Source organism: Drosophila bipectinata, chromosome 3R (assembly GCF_030179905.1).
Source record: "Drosophila bipectinata strain 14024-0381.07 chromosome 3R, DbipHiC1v2, whole genome shotgun sequence".
NCBI classification, from domain to species: domain Eukaryota; kingdom Metazoa; phylum Arthropoda; class Insecta; order Diptera; family Drosophilidae; genus Drosophila; species Drosophila bipectinata.
This window is the reverse complement of record NC_091739.1, coordinates 3822294-3848148: the sequence shown is the minus strand read 5'-3', so window position 1 is coordinate 3848148 and position 25855 is coordinate 3822294. Positions and strand designations below refer to the sequence as shown.

The 25855-nt window shown below is 42.3% G+C and overlaps 1 protein-coding gene across 5 annotated transcripts in view; it reads right to left on the bottom strand.

The window, feature by feature from the left end:
• Positions 1 to 4590: 4590 nt before the first annotated feature.
• Positions 4591 to 25855, bottom strand: part of 5-HT7 (5-hydroxytryptamine receptor 7) — a 50562-nt gene continuing 29297 nt past the window's right edge. For 3 of the 5 annotated variants that reach the window (XM_017245662.3, XM_017245664.3, XM_017245663.3), the window contains 2 exons: positions 13386 to 13474; positions 4591 to 8305 (listed from right to left, as the gene is read on the bottom strand). In XM_017245662.3, the coding sequence (XP_017101151.1) occupies positions 6288 to 7913 (1626 nt within the window). In that variant the 5' untranslated portion in view covers positions 7914 to 8305; positions 13386 to 13474 and the 3' untranslated portion in view covers positions 4591 to 6287. The remainder of the gene's footprint in view (positions 8306 to 13385; positions 13475 to 25855) is intronic. The other 2 variants (XM_070281478.1, XM_070281479.1) reach the window with 1 other exon arrangement.

The window sequence follows — 25855 nt, the reverse complement described above, 5'->3', positions numbered from 1 at the left end:
TCAACAATTCTATGATATGATTTTTAACAGGCTTAACCATTTGAAAGCACTTAGTCCTGGCTTGGCTTGCGATTTATTTTTGCCAATATATGCGGAAACTTTTTTCGATACCCACTAAATAGTTTCCAGTTCGTTAAATACTTTGGGTAATCCGCAAAAATTTCCCAGAATTTCAGTTAGCAAAAATTCCACTGCCTCTGTTGAACAGGAAAATCTCCTACTTTTTTGCCGAATTTTTGTACAATATATTGATGGGAGCTTCCGCCCGGGTCTAATGCCAATTCTGTTGAATCATTAACATAAATGACAGGCGGGTAAAACATGCCACGTGCTACAAAATCAATGCACTTTCTGTCCGCTTTTCGTTGTCCTTTTCATTCTCATTTCACACAGCCAGGACAAGCCGGCAAATTTGCTGCCGCTAATGGAATCCATTTTTCACTTGCCTCTCCGATGAGACGGATCCGGGAGAATCCCTCGGTTTCGGCCTCGACCATGCATATTAATAAAGATTTAAGCGCTCGCAACCGTCGAAATTAAGATCGTACACTGGCAGCTCAGCTCGGGCACTTTACTGCCACGAATTGCTCACGAGCTGGCCATTAGATTGTGTAATACTAAATATTAATCATACGCAGCGTGGTGCGCGCCGCGTTAATTTATGGGCCGGTCCGCTGATAGCCGAACATGATTTTTGAGCCAGACGTGCTGCAATCTTTCCGTGCCTCTTTAGGAGCATAAAGAAGTACGTGTCGAGTCGACTGGAAGTCCCGAGTAAGGGGAAAACAAAATGAAGCCACTAGCTGTCGGTGGGAACGCCTCACTGACCGCCCATTAATGCTGCTGCTGCTGGTGCTTTGTGCAGAAGCACATTAATCATTTCGAATGCTTGCAGCATCCATCGCAGCATGGCTCCACAGTAATTTTTTGTCCGCCTTTGAAATTTTGGTTTTTTTTTTTTTGTTATGTTTTCATGGCTGGGAAAAAACAAAGGACCTCTAGGAAGCCGGCAACAAAGTGAGTCCTGCACTAAATGCTTTTCTTTCCTTGGCCGCTCAAGCATTTCCGCTTTCATTCAGCTTTCTCGACCTAAGTCGTTGCATTGAGAGAAAAGTGGAAAAAATTCTGCAATTGAAGAATCGTGATTTCCCTACAAAATATATTTTTAAACAAAAATATCCATTAATTACCTAACAAATAAATATCTTATTCAAACAAAAAATTAAGACATCAAAAGTGTTGTCAGCCACAAAAGATAAGGTTATTTGAAAGCAACGAAAAATAAAAGCTAAAAGTCAGTTAATCCTTAAAAGTCCATTTACTTAATTTAGGCCTTATACCCTTTCGCTGTCCGTCGACTAAGCTGCAGTTCTCTATTGTTTGCAGAGCCGGGCTGACGGTAGATTTTAATTCCCTTTGATGCCCGACACGGCTTAAAGCTCCATTCCATTCTTTATCAATTGTCTTGTAGAGCAAAGCGTTAATCATGCAGCATTTAACGAGACCAAAGCCGACTGCTCCCCTGGGACCGAGATTTCAATGGTCAAAGTTTTGCCAGGACGATGCTCACTTTTTGTGCTCTATGCCGCCAACTCGATAGGGCGACAGCCATGAATTCCGAGAAGGAATGAAAAATGTTTGCCAAATGTGTGTGGGTGTTGTTGGTATTGTTGTCGGGAAACCCGAAAAGAAAAGCGGTCCGCACGCAGAGAGCATTTTTGCGACCCGACGGGAGGGACAAACGAGGGCAGGCAGCGTTGCGTGTAATCGCGCTGCTAAGTCCATTTAATCAACTTAATTTTGTACAAATTCTCAGACATTTCGGTTCACTTTTCCACCGTGCTTTCTTCATTTTTGGGAAAGTGACGCAAGACCCGCAGGACGGCATTTAATAAAACATTTTCCACAATTATAACAATGCAGGAATGGGATGTGAAAGCGGGCCTCCAGCTGCAGATTCCTATCGCGTTGAAATGTTGAAATGGAGTTGTTAGCGCTGGAAATAATTTACATAATTCGTTTTGAATACATTTTGACAATGGCGAGGTGTGCGTGTTGCATACTTTTGGGCCGCCTTGGAGACTGCCTACCCACCTGGCGTATACGCAATATTTGCTTACACCTCGAGTACACAATGCAAAGGCAAGCAAGGCAAGTTTAATGAAAACCACACACATCCACATCCAAATCCCTCACAAAAATTCGTTTTGCTCCTGCGGTTATTTTGTCACAAAAGTCAGAAAAGTAAATAAAATGTCGTACCCTACAACTGTAACTTGATTAAATTTTATATTTCCAGTGCTCCTTGAGCCATTTAATACCCACACAAAATATTAAATTCCCATTTCGCAGAGATGCTGCTTTGATATTTATTAAATTTAACATCCGACATCTTAGAGTAGTCATCATCAGAAACAGCAGCGGCCGCCATTCCACGGACTGAAAGTCATTTGCCACACTTACAGCTGAAACTCGAGCTCATTTCTTTGGGCAAATATATTTGGAAAATTGTCGTATTACCTTGCAGCATTGACATTTGGATCCCGGCCCGTGGTGGGATGGGTCATCGATTTTCGATTGCGTTATCGAAACAAATCTAGTCGCTCGTAAGTAGTCACTTTGGCGGCCTTTTCGCAGGCATCCTAAAACGAGCAAAAAAAAAAATAGAAAAGGCAAAAAGAAAACCCTAGAATTAAGAGTGCCACTCACAGGAAATTGAGCTCAATTGGGGTTTTTTGTTACGTGCCGCTACTACTGCTACTGCTTTTGCTTTTATTGTTTTTTCAGGGGACTCGGGACTGTCCAGAAAAGGTTCTTTCTGGACGCCGTCTCTCCTGTTGTCAGTTGATTTATGTGGCGAGTGCTTGTTAACACTTCATAGCTACGAGCCTGACAACTGCAGTTTTCAACAAACGTATTCTTTTTTTTTGCCTTTCTAAAAGTGGCCAATTCGCCCCTGGACCCTGAAACTTCCCAGGGTCTTCTCCCTCAGCTCTGCCGACTCGCTCCCGTCGATTCGAGATGTTTCATAAACGTCGCATTAGTGTCACGAAAAATACTAATAGAAAAAGTGCTCGTAAAATTGCAGACTTTACTGCTTGCGATACGATAAATTTTACGCTCACTGGTTGCAGCAGCAATTTCGCTGCAGTCGTCAGCTCTTTTTTCATTTTGCGACATCGTTGCTATTTGAATACAAAAATCCGCTTAACCGAAGAGCCAAAGCGGACCCAAAAACACATATCCCCGTCCACATCCGAGGCGGAAGGCGTGGCCTTGTGCTACGGTGGGTGGGTGCTGCGCCTTTGTGTGTGCTAGTTCCTTTCCACTTTTTTTTGACTGCCTCATAAAGTGGCATCCTAGCATGTACCGAGTAGCTTGTAGTGGAAAGAAACGGGCGTAAAATCATCATTTATCAGCAAGCAGCCAGGAGCTGTAATGGCACAGTGGAAAAATCAAACAAATATATATTCCAATGGCATCTGCATTTTATTTACACTCTTTTTATACCCTCCAAACATATTTTTCAATTGTAAAATATTGCCGGAAATTCCTTTCTGTCAAATATGCCAAAAGAATTTTTTTATTTTTTTAAATTAATTTTTTTTTGATTCAAGGTTTTATTAAATATTTGGTGGCGCAAATATTTATTAAATATGTTACAAATAAAAATCAATATCTCAGTAGTAATTAATATCTTGAATATCTCAAATTTTTACAGTTATATAAATAGTAAATATTTTAATTTTTAACAGAAACTCCTTACTCAATAAAACAATACAATAAAATTTTCTAAAAATGACTCACCATGTACAATGTATTCAAAAGATTAACTCAAAATCATGTTAACCATCCACTTGGGTATTTTTAACAATTGAATAATATTTTCCCCCAGTGTAAATTTGCTGAAAAACTACCGAATTGTTGAACAATTCGGGTGCCATTTGTGTGAATACGCCTGTGGCAGTGGTTCTGCTGCTGGCGCCGTCAGATCCGTATCACTTTGTCATTGTCATACCCTTTTTTGAGTGCCTTACACTTCCTGGAATCTCGACCAACTGCTTAGGAACCCATGCCTCGAAGCCTCGTGCCTTGTTTATGTCTGAGCTTTCCACCAGAAAAAGCGGAGCGTGGCAAAAAAAAAAAGGATAGCAATGGAAGGGAAACAGAGGAGGTGGCTGAAATTTGCATACAGAAACGCACATTTCGTGAGCTTCCGCCGCAGATGTTTGTTGGTTCTGTTTGCCTTTTGCCATTTTGATATGCACGCCATGTTGGCGTCGCATTCGCCTCTCGCTTCAACTTCCGTTTCCGTGCATTTTGCACGTTTGCCCAACTTGTCACTCCCAATGAGCAGAATGCACTGGTAGTCGTCCTAGGTTATAGATATATATACTGTTTTGTTTTGCCGGCAAAGCCACTCGCAGTCTGTTGAATTGCGCACCGAGTTTTCCTCCAGATGCTGCAACTAGCTTTTTGCTGGAGTTGAATTTAATTCAACACCTGGCTGGAATGCTTTGGTCATTTTTCAAAGATGAATGCCTGAAAGGACCCCCATCGACAAAAAACCCCAATGAAAAACCAAATCAATTCAGGTAAATTACATTTATACGATTTGCCTTTTATTGATGCCTTAATTTTTGCATGATTTCAATTTATTTCGGGAACAGTTTTCAAATGCAGTTTTGTAAGCTTCACTCGGAAAGTGTTTTTTAATCTTTACTTGGGTTTGTTTAGTGGTTTTAGTTGTTACATCCATTACTTTTGTTTAGTAATAATATTTGATGTTTATTTTTGAAATGAACTTTATTTCGGGTTGCGTATAATTAGCTGCGCGTAGTTTTGTCATGCTCGTTTGCCATTTTGTTTGTTTTTCATTTTAATTTTCATTTTGAATTTCAATTTCATTCTCATCTTCTTGTGGCGATATATGCGAGTGGGGGTATGGGGTATGGGTGGGTCGGGGTTATGTAAATAGTTTCATAGCTTATCCCTCGCTTGTGTCTGCGTTTCAATTTAAACACCAAGTTTTTATTTTTTACTTATCGTTTGTCGGTCGGTTTGCGGCGCGAATATCATATTGCACTTTTCGGAGTGCTTACATACATAAACATACAATAAAAACATGCACACTTAGTAGATACTATATCTATATGTTTAGGTTTGTATGTGTGTTACGTTTGATGCAGCTTCATTCTAAACATAAAAGTAATGCTTAATGTTTGGTATCACAGAGAGGCGTGACTTTTCATACAAAATACAACAAAAGACTAATGCAGAAAGTTACAAAATACAATTTAGTTCACTTCTTAGTTCACTTGAGCTCGAGCTGCACAGTGTACACGTACTACATATGTATGTATAGGCTACTCTTCTTGTATATTTATATATATATTGTATATTTTTATTTGCATGTATCTTTATAGACAGAGCTGGGTATTTACAGTGGATAGCACAAACGTAATTTTAATCGTATCTAGACTTAGTGTCTGCATCTGCAGCTTGTAAATTTAATTTTTGGCTCAGGTTGAGTATAGCAAATCAACTAACTACTCTGGCAAACATTTCTTCCTGTTTGTTTCAGGTCAGGGGAAGTGGACTAGGGTTGGGGCTAGACAGATTGGTTTGCGGGGGTGGGGATATCAATAGATTCGATAACGATTGTGTTCCATATTCGGTGCTGATTGTTTTCGAAACATAAAAGGAACCGTAGAAACCTGTCACAGTTACAACCGTGTGTGTGTTTGATGGTTTTTTGTGAGTGCGTGTGGGTGGGTGTGTGGCTGGACCACACTGATTGCTTAGTTCTACGTTTAAAATTACAACAACAAGTTACATTTAGAGGAGTCGTCCGCGAGGTCGCACTTGCGCGAATGTAAGGGGCGGTGCACATATACAGAGATACGCACTACTAACACTACTACATACAAATATCCATGTGTGGGTATGGGAAAGTAATCTTCGAACTCCTTCTCTCTGTCAACTCAAGGTTCAAAATCAATATATCATATATACTTTGGTAAATTATAACTTCACATTGAGTGTTTTTTTTTCTAAAATGTACAATTTTATAATTTAAGAGTTTCTGATTTTCAATATTTAGTTTTACCAGAAAAGCAGCTCTTCCAGGATTACTTTCCGTGACTTTACAATTTTTATGTTATTATTATAGAAATCCTCCCAGTATTTGAGTGTTTCGAGCCTTTAATGAAAATCCTTTAGAAGATTTTCCAAACTGCATCGATGTCCTTAACCATTCAGCTTTGACAAGCTTCCATTTACAATTTCTAGAGGAAACTTTCCCGGGCCCCATGTCTCTCATCGCCGAGCATTACCCTTTGCGAGGGAGGCTCTCCATATTGATCCTGGTAGTAGTTCTCACGCATCATCGTGTTTAGGCTGGAGCAGCGGAAGTAGAGGATCTCCTGGAACGGCTTGCGGAAGTCTCGGTTCAGAGTGGCATATATGATGGGGTTCAGCAGCGAGTTGGCGTAGCCCAGCCAGAGGAAGAGCGAGGAGAGGGAGGCGGGCACGTGCATAGTTTCGAAAGGTCGAATCAAAGCCAGGATGAAGAACGGTAGCCAGCAGATAGTGAAGGCCGACATGATGATGCCCAGGGTGGTGGAGGCTTTCTTTTCCTTGGCCAACTGAAACCGCAGCTTTTTATGGTGCGGTGAACCAAGTAGACCGGTGGAGCCGCTGACACCTCCGCCGCTGCCGTGGTGTCCACCTCCCAGTCCCACTCCTAGGGTTCCTCCACCGCCTCCACCGCTGCTCAAGCCACCGCAGGTAGAGTACGTTAGAGAGGTATTGCCCACACTGCTGTGCCGCTGGCCATTTCCTCCCAGTTCCGTGTGACCCAGTGGCGGGGCCTGCGGGGCTGTAGGCGATCCGGTTCCGTTCAACGCCTGCTGCAAGTGGGTCTGGGCCCTCTTCTCCTCCAGCACGATGCGCCGCGCCGCCCTGAAGATCTGGTAGTAGACGAACAGCATCACCGACAGCGGTATGTAAAACGATCCCAAGGTGGCGTAGATCTGATATGCAAAGTTCTGGCACACTGTGCATATAGGCTGGCCATCCTCGTCCTCGTGCTCGTTGCCCAAAATCAGCAGCGGCGGCAACGAGATGCAGGCAGCCGCCAGCCAAACAATTCCGACGCAGAGCATCATCCTTCGCGGTGTCCTCTTCACGCCGTATTCCAAGGGCTTGGTAATGGCCAAATAGCGATCCACGGATATGGCACACAGATTCAGGATCGAGGCTGTGCAGCAAAGCACGTCGAAGGACACCCAGATGTCGCACAGCAGCGGACCAAAGTTCCACTTCTCCAGGACCTCATACAGCAAAGCCATGGGCATTACCAAGAGGGCAACGCACAAGTCGGAGAGCGCCAGTGATACCAGAAGATAATTACAGGGTCTTCGCAATTTCCGGACCATGCACACGGCGATGCAGACCAGGACATTGCCCACCACTGTTCCTAGGATGACGATGAGCAGGACAATGCTCACGAAAATAGATTGCAACGGCGGCAAGACAAACTCCCCGGCAGCGAACTCCTCCAGGAGCAAGGGAGTATCCGACAGGGGCACTAGGGTGGTGTTACTATCCCCCAGATAACTACTGGTAATGCCCTGGTACGTGACTATGGCCACTGGACTACTGTTCATGGGCGGAGTGCCACTTAAGGACGTAACCGAAGACGCAGCCGATGCGGAGGCCACGGCGCCCAGAAAGGCGCTACTGCTGTTGGCAAAGTCCGGCGCTGACGGCTCCGTCTCGCTTTCCAGGAGCGGAGCGGCCGCCGTCGCCTTTGCCGCTGCATAGGCTATCCAGCTGCTCAGGAATAGGATGAAAAGCGTCAGTGTGGCGGTGGAGATTAGTTTCCGTTGACAGTGACCGGTTGCAGCCATCAATTTTGTGTAATTTCGGTTTCTTGTATTAAACGCTACTTCCACGGGCCAACGCGGCGTATGAGCAACCCACAGCTAACCTGCTGCCTCGCATCGCGCTTTCGATTAGCCAAAGGTTCATTGCGCAACTCGAGTCACTTTCCCGCCCAGTACAGCTCAGCACTGGCCATTAATCATAATAATTTCAATAAAAATAAGTCCTCTTATTAGTTTCGCCTCGGGCGCGTCTTGATTACTAATTTATGTGGGGGCGTATGCTTAATAAAAACGCTGCTTGCGGCTTCCAGTTGATGTGGTCATTGACTTTTATGCCTTGTACTTGTGGGTTATCTCGTTCAATAAATCTTTTTCTCCGCTGTTCAGTGCCTTATTGTGGTCTGTCTGATTGTCGCCTGGAAATAGAAAATGCGAGAAAATCATTACTGTCTCGTGCTTATAAAGTGCGAATGTCAGTGGCTCAAATTCTGGATTTAAATTCTAATAAAGTTCAAGGTGCTGGGTGAAAAACCTCTTGCCTCATTCTATATCGCTATATCTCTGCTTATTTCCATTTTTTCTTACTCTGGGCTCTGGTTCGTTACTCCTCCAAGCTCACAAAAGACCTTACCACACGCACATGTCGCCCTAATGATGGTCACAGTTGTTACAATTTCCAAGGAAAATTCTTTAAACAATGAAACAATGAGGAAAAAATGGAAAATAAAAAAGGCGAAAAAAGAGAAACAACCGCCAACGTTTTCATGGCCCGGCGGCCATGTGCTCTTGCTAAGAATTTTGCACAGTTTTCCGCGAGTCACGAGTCTGGATGAATCATTCGGCGGAAAAGTGAAAAGGGAGAGTGACCGCAGTCTCTTCGTCGCTGGCGCGGTCCTTTTGTATTAATTTTCATACTTCTTTTGATTATTGAATTGCTGTTGAGCCAAGCCACCGCCAACCGGCCCAAACCACAGCCACAGCCAGCGCCACGCCTACGCCGCCTTAGCCACAGCCACCACCCACTGGCACTTGCCGAAACAAATAAACAAAGGGCGGCTAAAAGGCGGTGGCGCCTCCGCCATTGTTGTGGCCATTTTCATTTGGCAGCTTCCGTTTCGCATCTTTATTTATTTCGCATTTCACCGCTCCTGGCCAGAAATCCACGCATTTATTTTTATTTTCGTGGTCAGAGCTAGAAGAAGCAGTCGAAGTACAATTTATACATTTCTCCCTAATTGAATTTCTTTACAAAACACTGAAAGTGTCGTCGACCGCTTTAAAAAAGCATTTGCCTTTCTGTGAATTCGGTTCTCATGTGTCGACACTGTGCGATTTATTGAATGCGGCAGTCCATTGCGCTCCAGCGACTTTTGGTGTTAATTATCCCAATCAAGGGGACAAGATGGCCCGAAACACAGCACCATTTGCAATTATTTGGTCAGCAAACAATATTTTGTAAGCCGCTTTAAGCTCCAGGCAGGACGGTTCTGTCCTGTTCTGTCCTGTCCGGACGAATTCTCCTGGCAACGGGACATAAATAATGTAATTTAATTATGAATCGTTCGGGGGCGTGATGGGGACCGATTTCGCAGCTAAAGCTTCAAAAAACCTCCGCTTTCTGTGTGGCCTTATTTGTATTATTGCCAAAGCCGACAGGGGGACGTAAATATTCATAGGTTTTAATATTTATGTCCTTCGTCCTGCATGAGCAACTTTCAGCCAGCTCTGGCTTTGGTTTCTCCTGCCCCTCGCCCTGGTATTTGGTATTCCGGATAAGGAGGCACAACTTTTCAAATATTTGGCAGTTTCTTTGGCTTCTGCGGCAGCGTCTTGAGGTCTGCCGCAGTGGCTCGACTTGGCTGTGCTGTGCCGACAGGACTCGTTCTGTGCACATCCGAGAGTTGTTCTGCCAAGCAACTATTAGCTTAGTTGAGCCACTTTGTTGTAAATAAGAAATAGTTTACTGCGGCGCATTGGCGGAGATTTCAATTTAGATTTACGCCACCCCTTCTGCCTTATTAAGTGCTGTATAGGATTTACTGGCTTGCCTTTCAGTTAACACAAAATATATTTTATGGCTGCGCTGACGCTTGCAAATCCTTAAGTTTTGCCCAACCCCAACTTCTCAATAAGCCAGGAAAGCAGATAAAATAAATACGGCGATAAGGGGGCTAGAACAGGGAGCTGCGAGCATAAAGTGCTTTTTAAAATCAGCGAGCGTAAACTTAATTTTTGCAGATATCCCAAGCAATTGTTTCAAGCAGCTCCGTTGAGTATCCCCCACAGCAGCCACTCGACAGAGAATGCAATGCAGTTGATGGTTGCAGTTTATGGTCTGCTGCGAACCGCACTTCAACTGCCCCTGCCCCTGGCCCGGCCCGCCCTCTTTTGTGTCTATCCGCCCCCTTTTTTTATGCGGCTTGCCTTGGCGCCGGCACTTTGAAGCATTAAGCTCTCCTTTCGCCTTTTTTTTACCAGACAGCATTTTTAAAGCTGATCAGATTTGTGGCTGAGAACCGAAAGTCACGAGCCAAGTGACTCACAGAAAAATTGAGACGGCTCTAGGGGAGGTACACATAATAAATTCTCCACAAAATAAAATGGAAACGGCAACAGAGATAACTCAAGGACATTTTATTTAAGTAAAAAAATTAAGCTACCATTCAAACTTAATAGCTATGAGTAAGTGAACGAATTCGGCACTCAAAATAGGAATGGAAAATTTAATAGAAGGAAATAAAAGAAACATAAGGAGATGTTTCTTTCATTACAATTTCCACCTTCAAGGCATTGAAAACATACGGAAAATAAAACGTAATAAGTCCCGAAAAATTGAAGAGACAACTGGTGGTAAGTCCTGTAAGCCTCAGGAGATTAGGGAGAGATTGAAATCTGTGTAGCCAACCGGGCGTATGCGTAATGGCCAACACCGCCCACTCATTTCATATGCTCGCGAGCGCATTTCAATTATAAAGTCATAAAATTTGATTTCTCATGCAGGCAGGCTCTTCACATTCCAATTTTTTGCTCCTCTTCGTTTTGTGCTTATTTATGTGTTATCCTTGGAGCATTTGCCATTTGCCAAGTGCCTGCCGCCCGCCGATGTAATTTCAACCTGACACATCACACGAGGGACACCACTGGCACACTCGCACACTGTCAGACACACGGCTCAAGAGCTCACAAAATTGCTGTAAATGGATGCGAGTTAAAAAGCCAGCAATTTTAAATTGCCGCTGTCGACATTGGCGCCCCTTTTGGTGGCAGTTCCTTTTTCCTTTTTTTGGGAAGGCGAGTTAAAGAGGGGACCTGGCTCTTTCAGTAGAAATCCATCCATCCATCCAGCAGACGCGTCGGGAGGGTGGAATTCTTGCGCACTTGATGTTTATGTGTCAAGCTGATCTTGGTTTACATTGCCTTACACTTTTTTTCGTCTCGTCTCGGCGTTGGCATGGTTGTAAATAATGAATGCGTTGATTTCGAATCATATATTTATGCCAGCCCGCCAACACAGAACTACAAAATATGGGAAGCAATCAGTGGATGACAGCAATCGTTACAGAAGAGAACAATATTGGGAAACAACTCTTTCAAGTTTATAGTTTATAGGCTCTAACTCTCAGAAATATTTAATATTTTCTGTTTGAAAGCTTGATGTATTTCAGCTTGAAACAAGTGGCATTTTGGGTAATCCTTTAGCCTGAATTAAATATTTAAGAACGCTTATGCTTTACCTCTCAAGGCTTAGGGCAGGCAGCAAAGTGCTCGTCTTTGCCATTAATTTTGTTTGAGAGTGTTCTTCAACAGGAACAGTTTGGGTAAAATGCCAGGCATATGTAAGTATCTGGGGATGTGAGAGTGTTCTTGTTTGTTTATTTGTGTGAATAATAAAATTTGTGCACAAAACATGTGTAGAGGAGAAAGCGAGTGAAAACATTTGCTTATCTTTAGGAATTCTCGTCCTGTAGGTGCTGGGCTGACATTTTCACTGGTGTTTCATTTTTGATAATGTTTTTGCATTTAAAGTTCACGTGGGCGTATGAGTGATATGATTTGCATATATAGGCAGGCCACTCACAGGCCCACCCACACATCTCGGGCACATTTCTTTTATTTATGTGTGCGTGTATGATGTAATAAAGCATTGAATTTTACATAAATTGCGGGCACGGCCCTGCGTCGTCTTCCTTTTTCAGGAAACAGCACGAAATACGCTTTGCTTTAGCCATTACCAGTGGGCAACAAAAAGCCTAAACAGAAAAAGGAAAACAACAGACATTTGCATATTTGGTTGTTGCGCCTTATAGTCTTTTGTTATTTTCATTTGATTATTTATGGTGGCCACCCAGGGTGTACGAAACAGTACATCGATGATTCCCGCCGGTGGAATTTATGCGCTCTTCTCCTGATACGTTACATAAATGCCCGTTTTGTCAAGTCAAATATTTGTTGTCGGTTTTATGGCTCATTCTGTTGTTGTCGCTTGTCGGCTGTCGGATGTTTTTTCACAATTTATTGGTTTTAAAATTATTTCTCTGGCGCGCTCTGACATCACCATAAAAAATGTCATTTCGCCTTTATGCACGGAAATATTTCTGTCGAAGTGCTCCCTTTGTTCCAGCCCATTGTCCTGGCCATTGTTTCGGCTCTACGGGCGTGTCAACAAAACTGCTAATTGTTCTCAAATTGCCAACTTGTTGGCTTTTGGTGAAACACAAACTATTCTTGGTCTTCAATCAACGTAATGACTCGCCACTGCCTGGCCAGTTTCCATTGATTTGTTTTTTTTTTCCCAATGACCTACGGAATTCAGCCTGATTGCAGCACAAAGCGAGGGACATCTGATGCGATGGCTCGAATGCAATCTAATCCTTTCGGAAAGAATCTCCATCTGCAGTTTCTGAAGAACTGATGCACCAGCTGCTGCTGATGCAACAAAGTGCATGGCTGGCCCAACAATTTTCCACTCAATATACTCGCGCTGACTTTTATGAGGATGCCGGCCAGCGTGAGCGTCCGTGGAATGCCTCATCCTGCATCCAGAATTCAGAATCTCCTCCGATGAGAGAGTCATAAAATCTTTTTATATGGCTGCCGGATAACTTTGTCTCTTAGCTGCCACTAATTGAATTGTTTTCCAAGGGCCGAGCGTGCTCTTCAGAATGCATTCCCTGTCCTGCCATAATGTTGAAATTAAATTCCTTCCAAAGGTTAAGCAAGCTACTAGAAAATGTGCTTTGAGCAGGGAAATTGTGTATATTTATTTCAAAGGGAAATAATCCAAAACCCTAAATAGGACATTAAGCAATATTGTCCTTCTTCCTTATCTTTGGCTCACATAGCACCTTGAATATTGTGGAGCGTGAAGCTCATATTCTAATTTAATCATCTCTTTAAAACATTACATAATCTTTTTTAATTTACTCCCTGCTAATCTGGCACAAGGACTGTCTGCACTTTTGTATCCGCGAACGCCTGTCTAGAGTCAGGACCTACCTTTTTCCCGCGGCGCCGTCTCTTTCGTTTGGCTGTAGCTGTCTCCCTCTTTGGCTTAGACACTCTTCAGACGTCGGGAGCGCGTGTAGCTGCAATGAATGAGATAAGTGATGAGGTGTATGTAAGTAATTAAAGGACCCCAACACATAATGGGAGTCAAGCGTGTGCAAGTAATGGTGTTGGTATTGGTGCTAGTGTCCTTCGTGTAAACGCTCCAGTTTATGTTTATGTGGCTGTATGGGTGTCGGGCTACTCCATCAAGGCGTCGGAAAGAAAGGAAACCGAACACGGCACCCACTCCCTCTGGCAAGATTTGTTTTTTATGTAAATATCATAAGCTTCTGTCTGCAGCCGCGTGTTTGGTGCGAGAGTGTGTGCTGGGTTTCTGCTTGAGACGGCATCAATCATACGCCACGATGTGCTGCGCTGAACTGTGGCTAAACAGGCGGAAACGGCAAGGCGCACACACGCACGCGAGTTGCAAAATTGAAAATTTATCGTCTAGAACACTGACAAACCCGCACACGCAAACGCAACCACAACATGAACAACGCTCGCTAACAACGAATTGTCAGCAACATAGCACAGCGGCAACAGCAACATCAACGGCAACATCAGCAACCTGCCACGCTTCGAAACCTTCAACTAAGTTGAGCTGTTGCATGCGCTTCATCAACGTCATGCTTAGCCGCATTTGCGACATTGTAGGCATTGCATTTGAACAGAGTGGGCCAGAATGGGGCAACAGTGGGTGGGTGGCAACAACTGCAAGTATGCATTGCTGGAGTATGCTATGTGTGTCTCAATCATTTCGCAAGGAGTGACTTTGTTTGCTTTATTCGGAATTTAGATGAAGTCAAGCCAAGAATACATTCTTCTTTCTCTTGAAATAGAACTCAAAAACTTTCCCATAATACCACACCCATTTATTGTCAAAACTGTGTAATCTATAAATAAATTATTACCTCGTTTGAAAACCAAACTTTATTCGCTAGAACTATTTTCATACAAAAACTACTGAATATTTAACAAAAGCAGGACAACCAAAGACTAAATCATTTATAAGAACTAACTACATAATCAGTGTTGTACTTAGCATTTGGCATTCAGAGAGCTGTATGTAGTTACACGGCTAATTTATGAATGGAACTGCATTTAAAATCCAATTAAGTTGCCGGTTGGCACGGCAACAGGAAAATATAAATTGCAAGCCATAATGGAGGAGATTCCAGGGGCTTCCCAGCAAAACCATTTGCATGCACTGTTAACTGTGGCAAGAAAAAAGCCAGAATAGCTAGGATGCGGACCAGTGGCAGCGGGAAAAAACTCACATGAGAGACATGTGAGTGTGTTTTTCTGACACTGGATGAAGATAATCAACTTCAGTCATCTGGCGAAATGCGGCGTGGCGGCAACAGCTCGACAGTTTTTAATTGAGTTTACGCTCCGCGTGCAGCGTGTTTGTTGGTGCCTGTTTGCGGATGAAGGCGCATTATTCGCACTCAGCTGGAATTGACTCGCTTTGCGGTTCTTGCACTTGCACTTCCACATCCGCCACCCCCACCACTTGCACTCGCCGCCCTGTCATGAACCCATATTCGCCATTTTCAAAGCTCAAGTTTCTCTGTGTCCCGGCAAGATTTTTAATTAAGTTAATGAAGTGCATCGTGTGGTTTTTGGTCACAGCCCGTGCCAGAGCTTATTAATAAGGACATGGCGGGGTACCCAGCCCATTGTGGCTGCTCTATCTTCTACTATTCAGACTCATTTATTTACTTCTGGCCACATAGAAAAGCAATAAAGGCATCTCGGCGGCATTACAAGGATAAATGTGCACAGATCTCGACCGTGTTCGACTGGGCTGCGATAGGTAGTATAAAAAATGAAGCTCTGCTCTGACTCTTTTGGCTGCTGGCGAAAGTAAACATTAAATATTTATGACGATGCACAAAAAATGCAATCAAAAACGTGAGAAAAGTTTCTATTGCATATTTATGTGCGCAGCGAGCGGAAAGCGCATCAAACGAAAAAATTCTGCACAAAAGCTGTGCACAAAATTCCGAGTTGACTTTGTGATGCTCTCATCGAGTGTGAGGAATAAGCGGATTAAATGCAGTTCATGAAATCGTGAAAGGTTGTTCATTTACTCGGGAAAAGCATTTGGAGAGTCATATGCATGTATGCTTTACAGAAACATATCAAACATATCATTTGTATGTTTGCTTTACAGTTAGTCATCAGCTAATAAACGCCTTTACAAAAATGATGTTATTAAAATCGTGTCTATTTGAATTGGTCAATAATACCAGCTCTAACGCTTTGAATATAATTCATCTGTTAATGGTAATAAACGCATCAGTGATTCAATAAATGAATCGCTTATATTCATTCCGATTTCAAAGGAAAATAGGAACTATATTAAATTCAATACCAGCAGATAATTACCAAGCTCTTGATAAAGTCTAGTCCTCCCTTTGAATTGAAGGGCCACAATAGATCGCCCGGTTCTCTATGAAATGTAGTGAATATAAAAGTGTTGCCAGCTATGGAGGTAGAACGGCGAGCTCTGGAGAACGCTGCACCAAAATGGTTTTCAATTTAGTTAATTTATGGTCCGCATTGTTGGCTCTGGAATCGCACTGGCACACAATGGGCATATTTATAGCCGTTTTATTTTCCCATTTCAATGCAATTACCCCAAGCCCACGCCCCCACACAAACAGAAATATATATATATGCTTATAAATGGTATATTTTTGAATGTATATTTGGGGGAGGTGGTGGAGAAAAGGCAGATGCGACAGCTTTAACTGCAGTCCGGCTTTGAAAAGGGAATGAGACGGCAGAAAAAGTGCTGAGCCAAGGAGATGGCCCCGAAAAATATCTTCCGATGTCCATTGTGGGGAGCCCAGCTGTCCGAAAATGCGAGAAAGCGGCACTTATCCAATTTCAGAAGCCACAATGCCGAAGAAACGGGCCAAAACGAGCAGAGAGTGGGCCAAAACCGTCAGAGCCGTAAATTCCGGCCTGCCAGGTTGGAGCATATTAGAACACATGTCTGCTGGTGCTCCTCCTCGTCCTCCTGCTGATACTCCAAGTCCCTTCCCTCTGCCATCTGTTGTTAAGTGCAAAGTTTTAAGGCTGGTTAGCAGCTGCTAATTAGCATAAAGTTGGCTCAACTTTCGCGCCACTCTGGCACACATTCACTTGGCAAAAAAACGTTTTATCTTTCAGGAAAAAAGTAGAGTAGTTTTTTTCTTCATTAGAATATGTGTAATGAATAATCTTTTATTTTAATAGTTGGTTTCAAGCATTTTGATGGTTAAGCACATTCATATTTTAAGAGTCTCTTTAAGCGTAAAACCATAGTGTTTTTATTCTTTTTGAATTTTTTGTTTCAGTGTTTGGCAAAACAGCAAGAGTCCATTCATTCCGCTTTTTGACAGCGTCACTTTCTTTAGTCCTCCGTGACGCTGCAGCATCTGACTCGCATTCATTCCAGCCCCAGCTCATCCTGCACATCCTGCACATGCCGGGCATCCTGCTCAAACGGCTCAAGCCGCTCAACCATGTCCTGCCGTCCCAGTGTCCCAGTATCCTGATGTCCTGGCCCATTCCTCATTTCTCCTCGAATGGCGCCGGCTTTCGCTGTCGCCTTTGTTTAGCTTGAAGCACGTCTCGCTCATCTCTTTGATAAATATTAGTTTAATTCGTTTTCAGGCGGCTCTGACTCTGCTCTATGCTTTTTCGCCAAGTAGCTCCTACTTCAAGGCTGCCATCTCGGGCTGCCATCTTTAGTGGCTCGTCTTCGCATTTTCTACAATTATTCGGTTTCCTTTATTGCCTCGTCGCATTTTGTGTCCTTTGTTTGGTATTTCATTTCGCTCGCTTGGCCAAGTGAAAAATGTAAATATTTTCCTTTGACTGAAATCCGAGAATCGGAGAATTGCAGATGGGTCCATGGAAACTGGTAACTTGATCGGCTTCAATTGATGGCCTTGCCCGGAAATTCAAGTTGATTAATAGAGGAGTGCAGTAACAATGGCATTCGCTTTGACTTTAAGTGCTTTTTGAAAACATTTAATGTTTAAAAAATCAGAAGAATAGTAATGTGGTTAGAGTTTAGATAACCTCCTTTTACTTATAAGAACTTTGCTTTTCGAAGGCTGTAAAATAATTGAAATATTTGTCTCTTTGCCAAAACAAAACAGGATCTTAAATTCACTTTCCATTTTCAGCCCAATTACCAAAAAATGTCTCTTTCTCAGCAATCTACTGGGACAATCATTTAAAGGAGAAACCTAACAAAATGGTTCCAGCTTATTTCGATGTACCATGACAGAAATCCGACAAAATCTCTGACTCTATTAGGTGGACTGCAATTTCGGCCATTCAAGAAAATGTTCTCCATTATATTGGCTACTCACATACGATGCCATCTGCTAAGTTCTTTTTCGGCTTTGCCATTTGCCATTGATTTGCTTTCGCTTTGCCGAAACACATCCATGATGCATTCAGGTCTTCCGTTCTCGTTCATTGAGGGGAAACTGCTGAGTGGGTCGATTCATTCATGAGATACAGATACACAGATCCCGCATTCACGTTTGCCTTTTTTGACAGCCTGTCTGACATTTGCCAGATTTTCGAAGGCCGTCCGACACGTTTCTGGCATGGAACATCAACTTCGCATATGGCAGTGAAAATATGATTTCGATGGTAGAGCAGTGTGACGTTTAAATTGAATTTTCGATTTTTAGCATTTTCATCTCACACACGCCACGCTCCGACCTGCCTCATTTTGTCCATCCGAAGAGAATCCTAAATTTAGCGGGAAACTTCCGCTGACATTGATGTATGTATACACGCCTCCGATCTGGGGGCAAAGTGGATTCGGGGGACAGGTGCAAATGTCAGTGGCGGGTCGAGCAATTTGTCGGCAAAGTTTAGAGCTTGTCAGCGTCCGTAAACTTTTCCCACTTGTCACGCTGACCCTTCTTTGAAAAGCGAGTGTTTGTCCACCGGAGCAGCAAAAACATTGCAATTAACTGAAATATTTATCTAAAGTTAACTTGCTGATTCATAAACAATAATGTTGTATTTATCAAATATTATTGTTGAGTTATAATTAATGAATCTGACAAGCAGGGCATGGGCATGGGCAATGGGGATTTTAAAATATATATTCAAGCCCCTACCAAGAGTATTTATATTAAATTCAGAAGGAAAATACACGCAGAAAATGAATGCAAAATGTATAAAAAATATGACCTGCTGGTAATGGGTTTTCCAACTTGTTTTGCCATGCAACCCGTTTAATTGGGGAAGCGAAAAAGCAACATTGACTCGCTTGAGGCGGTTTACCATAAAAATGCAAACAGCAGCCGCAAAACCAGAAGCAACAGTTGCCACCCCAAGGAGTCCCCAACCAAAACAGACGCAAACAGACACTTGTTGCGGCACGGATGAAGCGAAAGGATGTGACGTCCGGGTTGTAGCTGGCAAGGGGACGAGGACGAAAGTGAAGTCTACGGCCGGCTAGTCGCCTCTTGTTGCAACTGCTCTGAGCATCCGGAGTCCGGGGATAACCCAATGAGAAGCTCAAGGCCCAGGGCAAATAGTCGTCAGGAAATAAGAGAAGGAAGAAATATACAATTTAAACGTTTCCAAATTGATTCCGAAGGCTGAGAGGTCCTGCAATCTCATTTCGCAATGCGGATTTCAGAGAATATTGCACGGGATATTTACCAGAGATTTAAAAGGCTTACCTCCGGGGAAGCTCATTCGGAAGAAATCAAAAATGGCACAAAAAAAAGGAGTCTCATTTAATTGCGTTAATTTTCACACAAATTGTTATTCTCACAGCTAATAGTAAGTGAAAACTTTTAAATTTTTTCAGCTGGTGAGCCTGAGGAATACGAAACTTTTGTGGAAATGCGAGTTCGATGAAGTAAAAAGTTTCAAGCCTCTGCAATATCAAAGCATTGAGCACTGAGCACTGAGAATAATCACCAATTAAAGCAGAGTCCTTGCTGCATTTGTGTGGCAACTTAAGTTTCTTCTCGGCAACTTATTTTCCATTTTTCGAACAGTGCTTCTGGCCGAAACTTCTTAACAGTATAAAAATAGCTCTTTTACTACTTTATGCAAACTTGTCGCCAAACTGAACTCTTTGTTGCTGCGGCCAAAGACAACAACAAGTGGCCTGGCTCCCGGCCTGGCAGGGGAATTTAATTAAAAGTTTTTATGCGTTCCACCAGAGCCGCAACATCGCCGAACAGCAGAAACAACAACAGAAGTGCCGGCTTGTCAACAGAACACCAAAAGCTACAACAACAAAGCCCGAGACTTTTGCGCCTATTTTGTGAGAGGACTTCTAGGGCATCCTCACCCGCTCCTCGAAAAAATGTCCTTGTTTGCCGCTGAACGCCGCATAGTTGCAGCTGCAAAAGTCGAAAAAAAACTTTGTAGCCTTTTTTAGTGGCATGTAAATTTGTAAATTCATATTTATGCGAGGCCCCAGCAAAAATAGTTAGGCAAAGAAGCTGAAATGATGCAGCAATTTCGAAAGTTATGCTCTGCGAACTCAAAGTTCTGCACATTTTTGGCACTTAAAATTCTGAATACCTCATCAAATGTTAAACGTTGCGTATACGCCCCTTTGGCAGTCGAGGCTCATTTGGAGAAAATTTCGAGTTCACAGGAGGATAAAACCGAACAAGTGATGATAAAATTTTAGCTAGACATTTTTTAGTTACTGTTTACTGACGGCTATTCTATTCTTTACCTTATGGATAAAAAAATTACAATTTTATGATAACCATTTTTGTAGGTTTAATTTTGATGGCTTGTTATATCTAAGGCTGGGTTAACAATGCCCTGAACAAATAGCAAACCTGAACTATAGTACTCCACTTTCCTCCCAACCACAGGCTATTGAGGGCCAGTCCAATTGAGCTTCCACTATTTGCATTGAAGGACCAATTAGCTGAGGTTGCCGGTTTTTGTTAGCCAGTAGGGTTGTTGGTTTTTGAAAAAATATCGTATTGATGATATTTGCTGTGAAAAAAATATCAATCGATAATATTAAGAAATATCACCAAAAAAAATCGATATATCGAGTATTTTTGATATTTTTTATGGTCAGCTAAAATTGAAAAAAGGTCGTTTGTAAATTTAAAAAAAGGTTTTAATATGTGTTTTCATCCGCCATGAACTGCAAATAAGAGCTATTTTTTATTTAAAAAGTGAATTGAAAAACAACAAATATTTATACCCACTCTCAAGCAACTTTTATTTCCGTTCTTTGAAATAAAAAATAACAAAATTATTAAGGACATAGTATTCAAATTTATTTATAAAAAAACATAATATAAAAAAAAAAAAAAGTTTTAAAAAACTTAATTAATTGATGAAATATGTTCTAAATAATGCTAATTACTTAATTCTCGTATTTAATGCTCCTAATTACTCTAAATTACAAAACAAATCTTTCTTCAATGATTTTAAAAAAACTCTTTCGGTTATATGCTGGTATGTCATTCGACTACGGGAGTCACAGACAACACATTTAATGGCAGAAGCCAACCGTTCAGATGGAACCGAACTTCCAGGCGTGATAAGATAACTTAATGCCAATTTCTGGCTTAAGAGTGACCAAACATAAAATATCGGAAATACCAACTCAAAAATATTATTATCGACTATTTTTGCCCAAAAAATATTCCGATAATAATATTTTTTTTAAGAGAAAATATATCGATATATTGATATTTTGATATATTTCCGACATCCCTATTAGCCAGCAAGTGCTCAGCTTTGTGGGGAATTCCGACCGGAATTGTCTCAGCCAAAAGAGGATCAGACTTCAGTTCGGGCTGGTTGGCTTAATTCCCTGCCGCGGAAAGTGCATTTGCGGTTGAGTTTTTCCACTAATTTTCGCCAAAGAAAAGCCTGCAATTAGCCCATTGGACCAGGGCTAATTTACTGGACCGTTCGGACGGAAGTGCGCGCTAATTGAAGCACTCTGCCTCTTGTCTTTACTCTGTACTTTTTTTATCCTTGAAGATAAGTTTTCAAACATTGTATCTGTCGGGGCGAAAGTCACTCAGCCCCGACGATAACTGTCTGGAACAATTCTGAACAATTCCGTCGGTTCAATCGCATTACCACAAATTATGTCACGTATTAGCGCAGTCAGAAACTTTTCAAGAGCTTAACTTTTATCGCATAATTGAACTATGCGTCGGTTAAGTTTTCGGTTTCGGTTTCGCACCATCAGAGTTTTGGCAAGAGCAAAGTTTTTAATGTCAACATAAACACACTCAGTGCAGCTGATGGAAAACAGAAAAGCACTTTTCCAGCTACCCAGAGGGCAACAGTGAGGATTAGGGCAATGGAGACATATCCATGCATGCGTCGCTGAATCGCCAATCAACATCATCGTCAACGACGGCAGCGACTATAACCGCAGCCATCACAAATGCCATTAGAGAGGCGCAGACCAGACGAGTTGGTTTCGGCCCCCAGCAAGGACATGCCACCCTCAGATACTGCAAATCACACTAAAATAAAACTGGTTTGAAAAATATTTAAAAGATTATACCTAACTATACATAAACGAAGCTTTTAGCATTAAATCTAAGCTTAATATATTTTTTTTTTCAACTTGCTTTTAAAGTACTTGCCGATTTGTTAGATATTTAGAAGATGGGTTGATTTTTTCTTAGTGCCCCGCTCCACTCAGTCAACAGTGTCCTTGCGGCATTAGTTACTAACGCCGCCTTCCCGGAAACCCGGGGATGGGAGCAGCTCAACTAACGCATCGTAAATTGAGATTTCTATTTATTGTCGACGACCAGAGCAGCGGCAATGGCAGTGCCAGAAGCAGTGGCAGCGGCCCACCAAGTCCATACTATATACATTTGTGGGTTCAGTTCGGTTCAGTGGGGTTTTATTCAGTTTCATTCAGTCCAGTCACCCGGATTCACATTCACACCCACTGCCACTTCGACCTCCGACCTCCACATCTGCATCCAAATCCACACCCCTTGGCTGTCACCGAGTAGACGCGGTCTGGCGACTTTAGAAAGTCGCTTAAGCATTTTTAATGGACTTTTAAGTTTGCTTTTATTGTTTTGTTCACATTGCTTCTATGTTGGCTTCTATATATACCCTTGGATCTACAATTTATTCTACAAAACCTTACAAAAATCGTATGAATTTAAATTTAAAAGCCACTTACACATTCAAGCCTACACTACATTTTTTTTCTGAAACAACCACACCAGAATATTCAGTTTCCTGTAATCGAATAAAGTAATTGTTATTCTTCCACTCAACTGCTTTTCGTAACCGAGTTAGCACTTATTTACACTACAATCAACTGAATTTTCTACCCTAATCAGGAGCAAACAAGCTGAATTTTATGCGAAAGATACTTTTCCTGCTTCCCTTCAGGCACTGAAAGCTTAGTAAATACAATTAACAATAGTTGGACGGTTGTTTCCCGACTGAAATTTCCATTTCTATTAATACATATTTGATACATATTTGATATACTTACTTCAATCAATGCTCTGTCAACTACTTTTCGGGGACTCCCCCCATTCTTGGCGGCTAAACAAACTGTCAATCATAGAGAAAATCCCCCGGGGGTCCTGGCATAAATTCATCGTCAGCTACTGCCGTGGACTGCCACCGCTTTTTTTATTTTCAGAGGGAAGGAGCTGTCTTTATTATGGAAATTAAATTGATATTTAAGTGACACATCGCGTCGGCAGGGTGAGCAAGATAAATTTGGGCTGACGGCAAATTGTTTGGCCAAAACAGCATTGTTAAGATGAAATTAAATTTTTATGGGCTTAAACCGGGCTCAGTTGCCTTGAAAATATGCCACGCCATCTAATGAAGCAGCCAGCCAGATGTGTGTGGTATTGTGTGTATGGTCAGCTTATGGGTTTTTGGCCTGGCCCTGGAATTTTTGACCTTTTGGCTTTGGGGCTGGCCACCGCCTTTCGGCTGTAAGGTTTAATTAATATGCAAATGGACAAAGGGCAGCGCAAAGGAGTTGCCGGTCGTCTGCCGGCAATTTAAATTTAGTTTCGGTCCCTCTCTTTAATGAACTCCGAGTGCTCCCGGTACTTGTACCGAGAAGTTGTACTTGTGAAATATTTATTAAATGCCAAGAGTTGCACCGCAACTTGGTCCACATATTACTTTGTGCCCGAGGCAATTTTCCTGGCCAAACTCTGCATATTCATAAGGGTCCTTTCCAAATGGGACCGGCAGTGTGCCGTGGGAGGGGAACAGTGGGTTAGCTGGCCCCATTTGCAATTCAAGAGCAGCAGTACATTTCCGGTTTTCGGAAATACATTTCCGCTTCCGCCAGTTCCGCCCGTCATCTCTGTGATTTCTGTTCCTCGCTCCTCGTCCAGCTGGCTGCACATCAATTTGATATTTGACAGATTCGCACAAAACATCCCGCCGACTAATGCACTTACTGGCCATTCAACCAATTTGGTTACACGACTCTGATGCAATTTATTGCATTGCACGCCCCACTGCCCGGCCGACCGCCTTTCAAATTGATTTGATTTTTATTAGCATTTTATAGGATTTGCCGAAGGGTCCATAAACCGTTCCACGAATAGCCATTGATGGTCTTTGGAAAACCGACGGAATTAAATTAAACACGTTCAGGTCGGATGGTTGCTTGCTTGCCGGGTTGGTGGGTCGTCTGACCAAGTGTGTACACTTTTGTGTGGCCGGGAGAGCAGGTGGACCAGCCATTTCTCATTGTTTGCCCGCAGCAGGTTGCCCTCGCCTTTCCTTCCTTCTCAGGCAAACATAACTACACGTTGAAAAATAGCTGCCTATACTTCCAAAATTAATCTACATATTTAGTATTTTGTCAAGAAATCAAAAACAATCTGGGAAACCAAAAAATTGTATTTTATTGAAAAATAATAAACTTTAAAACCATTACTTTTTTAATGTGCATTGCAATGCTCGTGATATCGAATTTCACACTTTCCCGCCCACTTTAGTGGAAAAACGAACAAAGGAAACCGGAAAACTCAGCGGGCAACAAAAAGAGGCAATCAATAAAGCAGTTTTTTTGTGCATTCGTCACCTGCCACACACGGTAGCTGGAACGGAAAATCCATCTGTATCTGCATGTGCCTCTTTGTTTGTATCTGTATCTGTATCTGTATCTGCATCTGGCCTGTATTTGTTTTCATCGCTCTTAATGTGTTTTCACGCTTTTTGCCTGCCGATTTCCAACTCAGATATGGTTGAAGTCCTCTTTTGTTAATGACAGCAAAAAGGATATACATCCTACAAAGTAATTTCATTCAAATAAAATGATTTTTGTAGATTATTTTCTACATTTTTTATTATCTAAAATTCCTTTTGCATTAAAGTTGAAGCTCACGGTAGGTTAATTGAAAGGTAGAACCATCAATTCAAAGCCTCCTAATTGGTCATAATTATGGCCCGAATTGACTGCCGCTCCTGGCCATGTCACATCCAAACTGCATTTGGTCAACACTCCAAATCCCATTCCCATGAAAATGACCGCAGCTGGGAGGAGTATTTGCTGACATGGCCAGCATTCGGCCTGGCTGTGTCAGTTTAGTGCGATACAGGACCTCCCGATGGGGATATATGCGAGCCTGGGAAATTCGAGCACATAATAAATATTTATTAGGCTCGCTGTTGCTTGCCAAAAAATTAAATTTGTTTTCATTAAGCCTGACAAAGTGTTTAAGGCAGCACCAAATATACAGTTTTTATTCGATAAAATCAAAATAAAATTTTAAATGAAATTGCCTCTAATACCTAAGGACCTTCTTGCTATAATACCAAAAAGCATTAATTATTTCCTGCTTAATTTTATTTTGACTGTACAATCTAGCAAGAATTAAGAATATCTTTGATCCAAGTCCTTTCATAATTGCTTCACTGTACTTTTTCTCATGGTTTTCTCAAAGGAGCTGGTGCTGCAAAAATATGCCAGAAATTAAAAAGGGTATTCTCTCTGGGGTCCTCAATGTCAACGTTGTCGTCTTCGTCGCCTTGACGTGGCCGAAACATTTCGCTGGCTTAATTGTGCACAAGCCAGGCAGATAAAAAAACGAAATGAAAAAGTTTGGGTCCCACAAAAAAGTTCAACAAAAAATTGAGAAAAAACTGAAACGCGAAAATGCGAAACAAAAGCGCTCAAAGCGAGGAGAAAGGCGCGTTCAACGCTAAAATCGGTGAAAGTTGGTAGGCAGGTTGGCTGGATGGCTCTTTGGGATGCCGGTTGGTCTGGGGAGTGGGTCGAAGTAAAGCAACAAAACAAAATTAAAGTAAATATGCGCCCGGGCTCACAGACAAAGTAGAAAGGCAAACAAAGCCCGAGTCCCAGACCCAGGCAAGGGGTCGAGCCAACGGAGAGACAAGGATGTCAGTAAACAAAATCACAA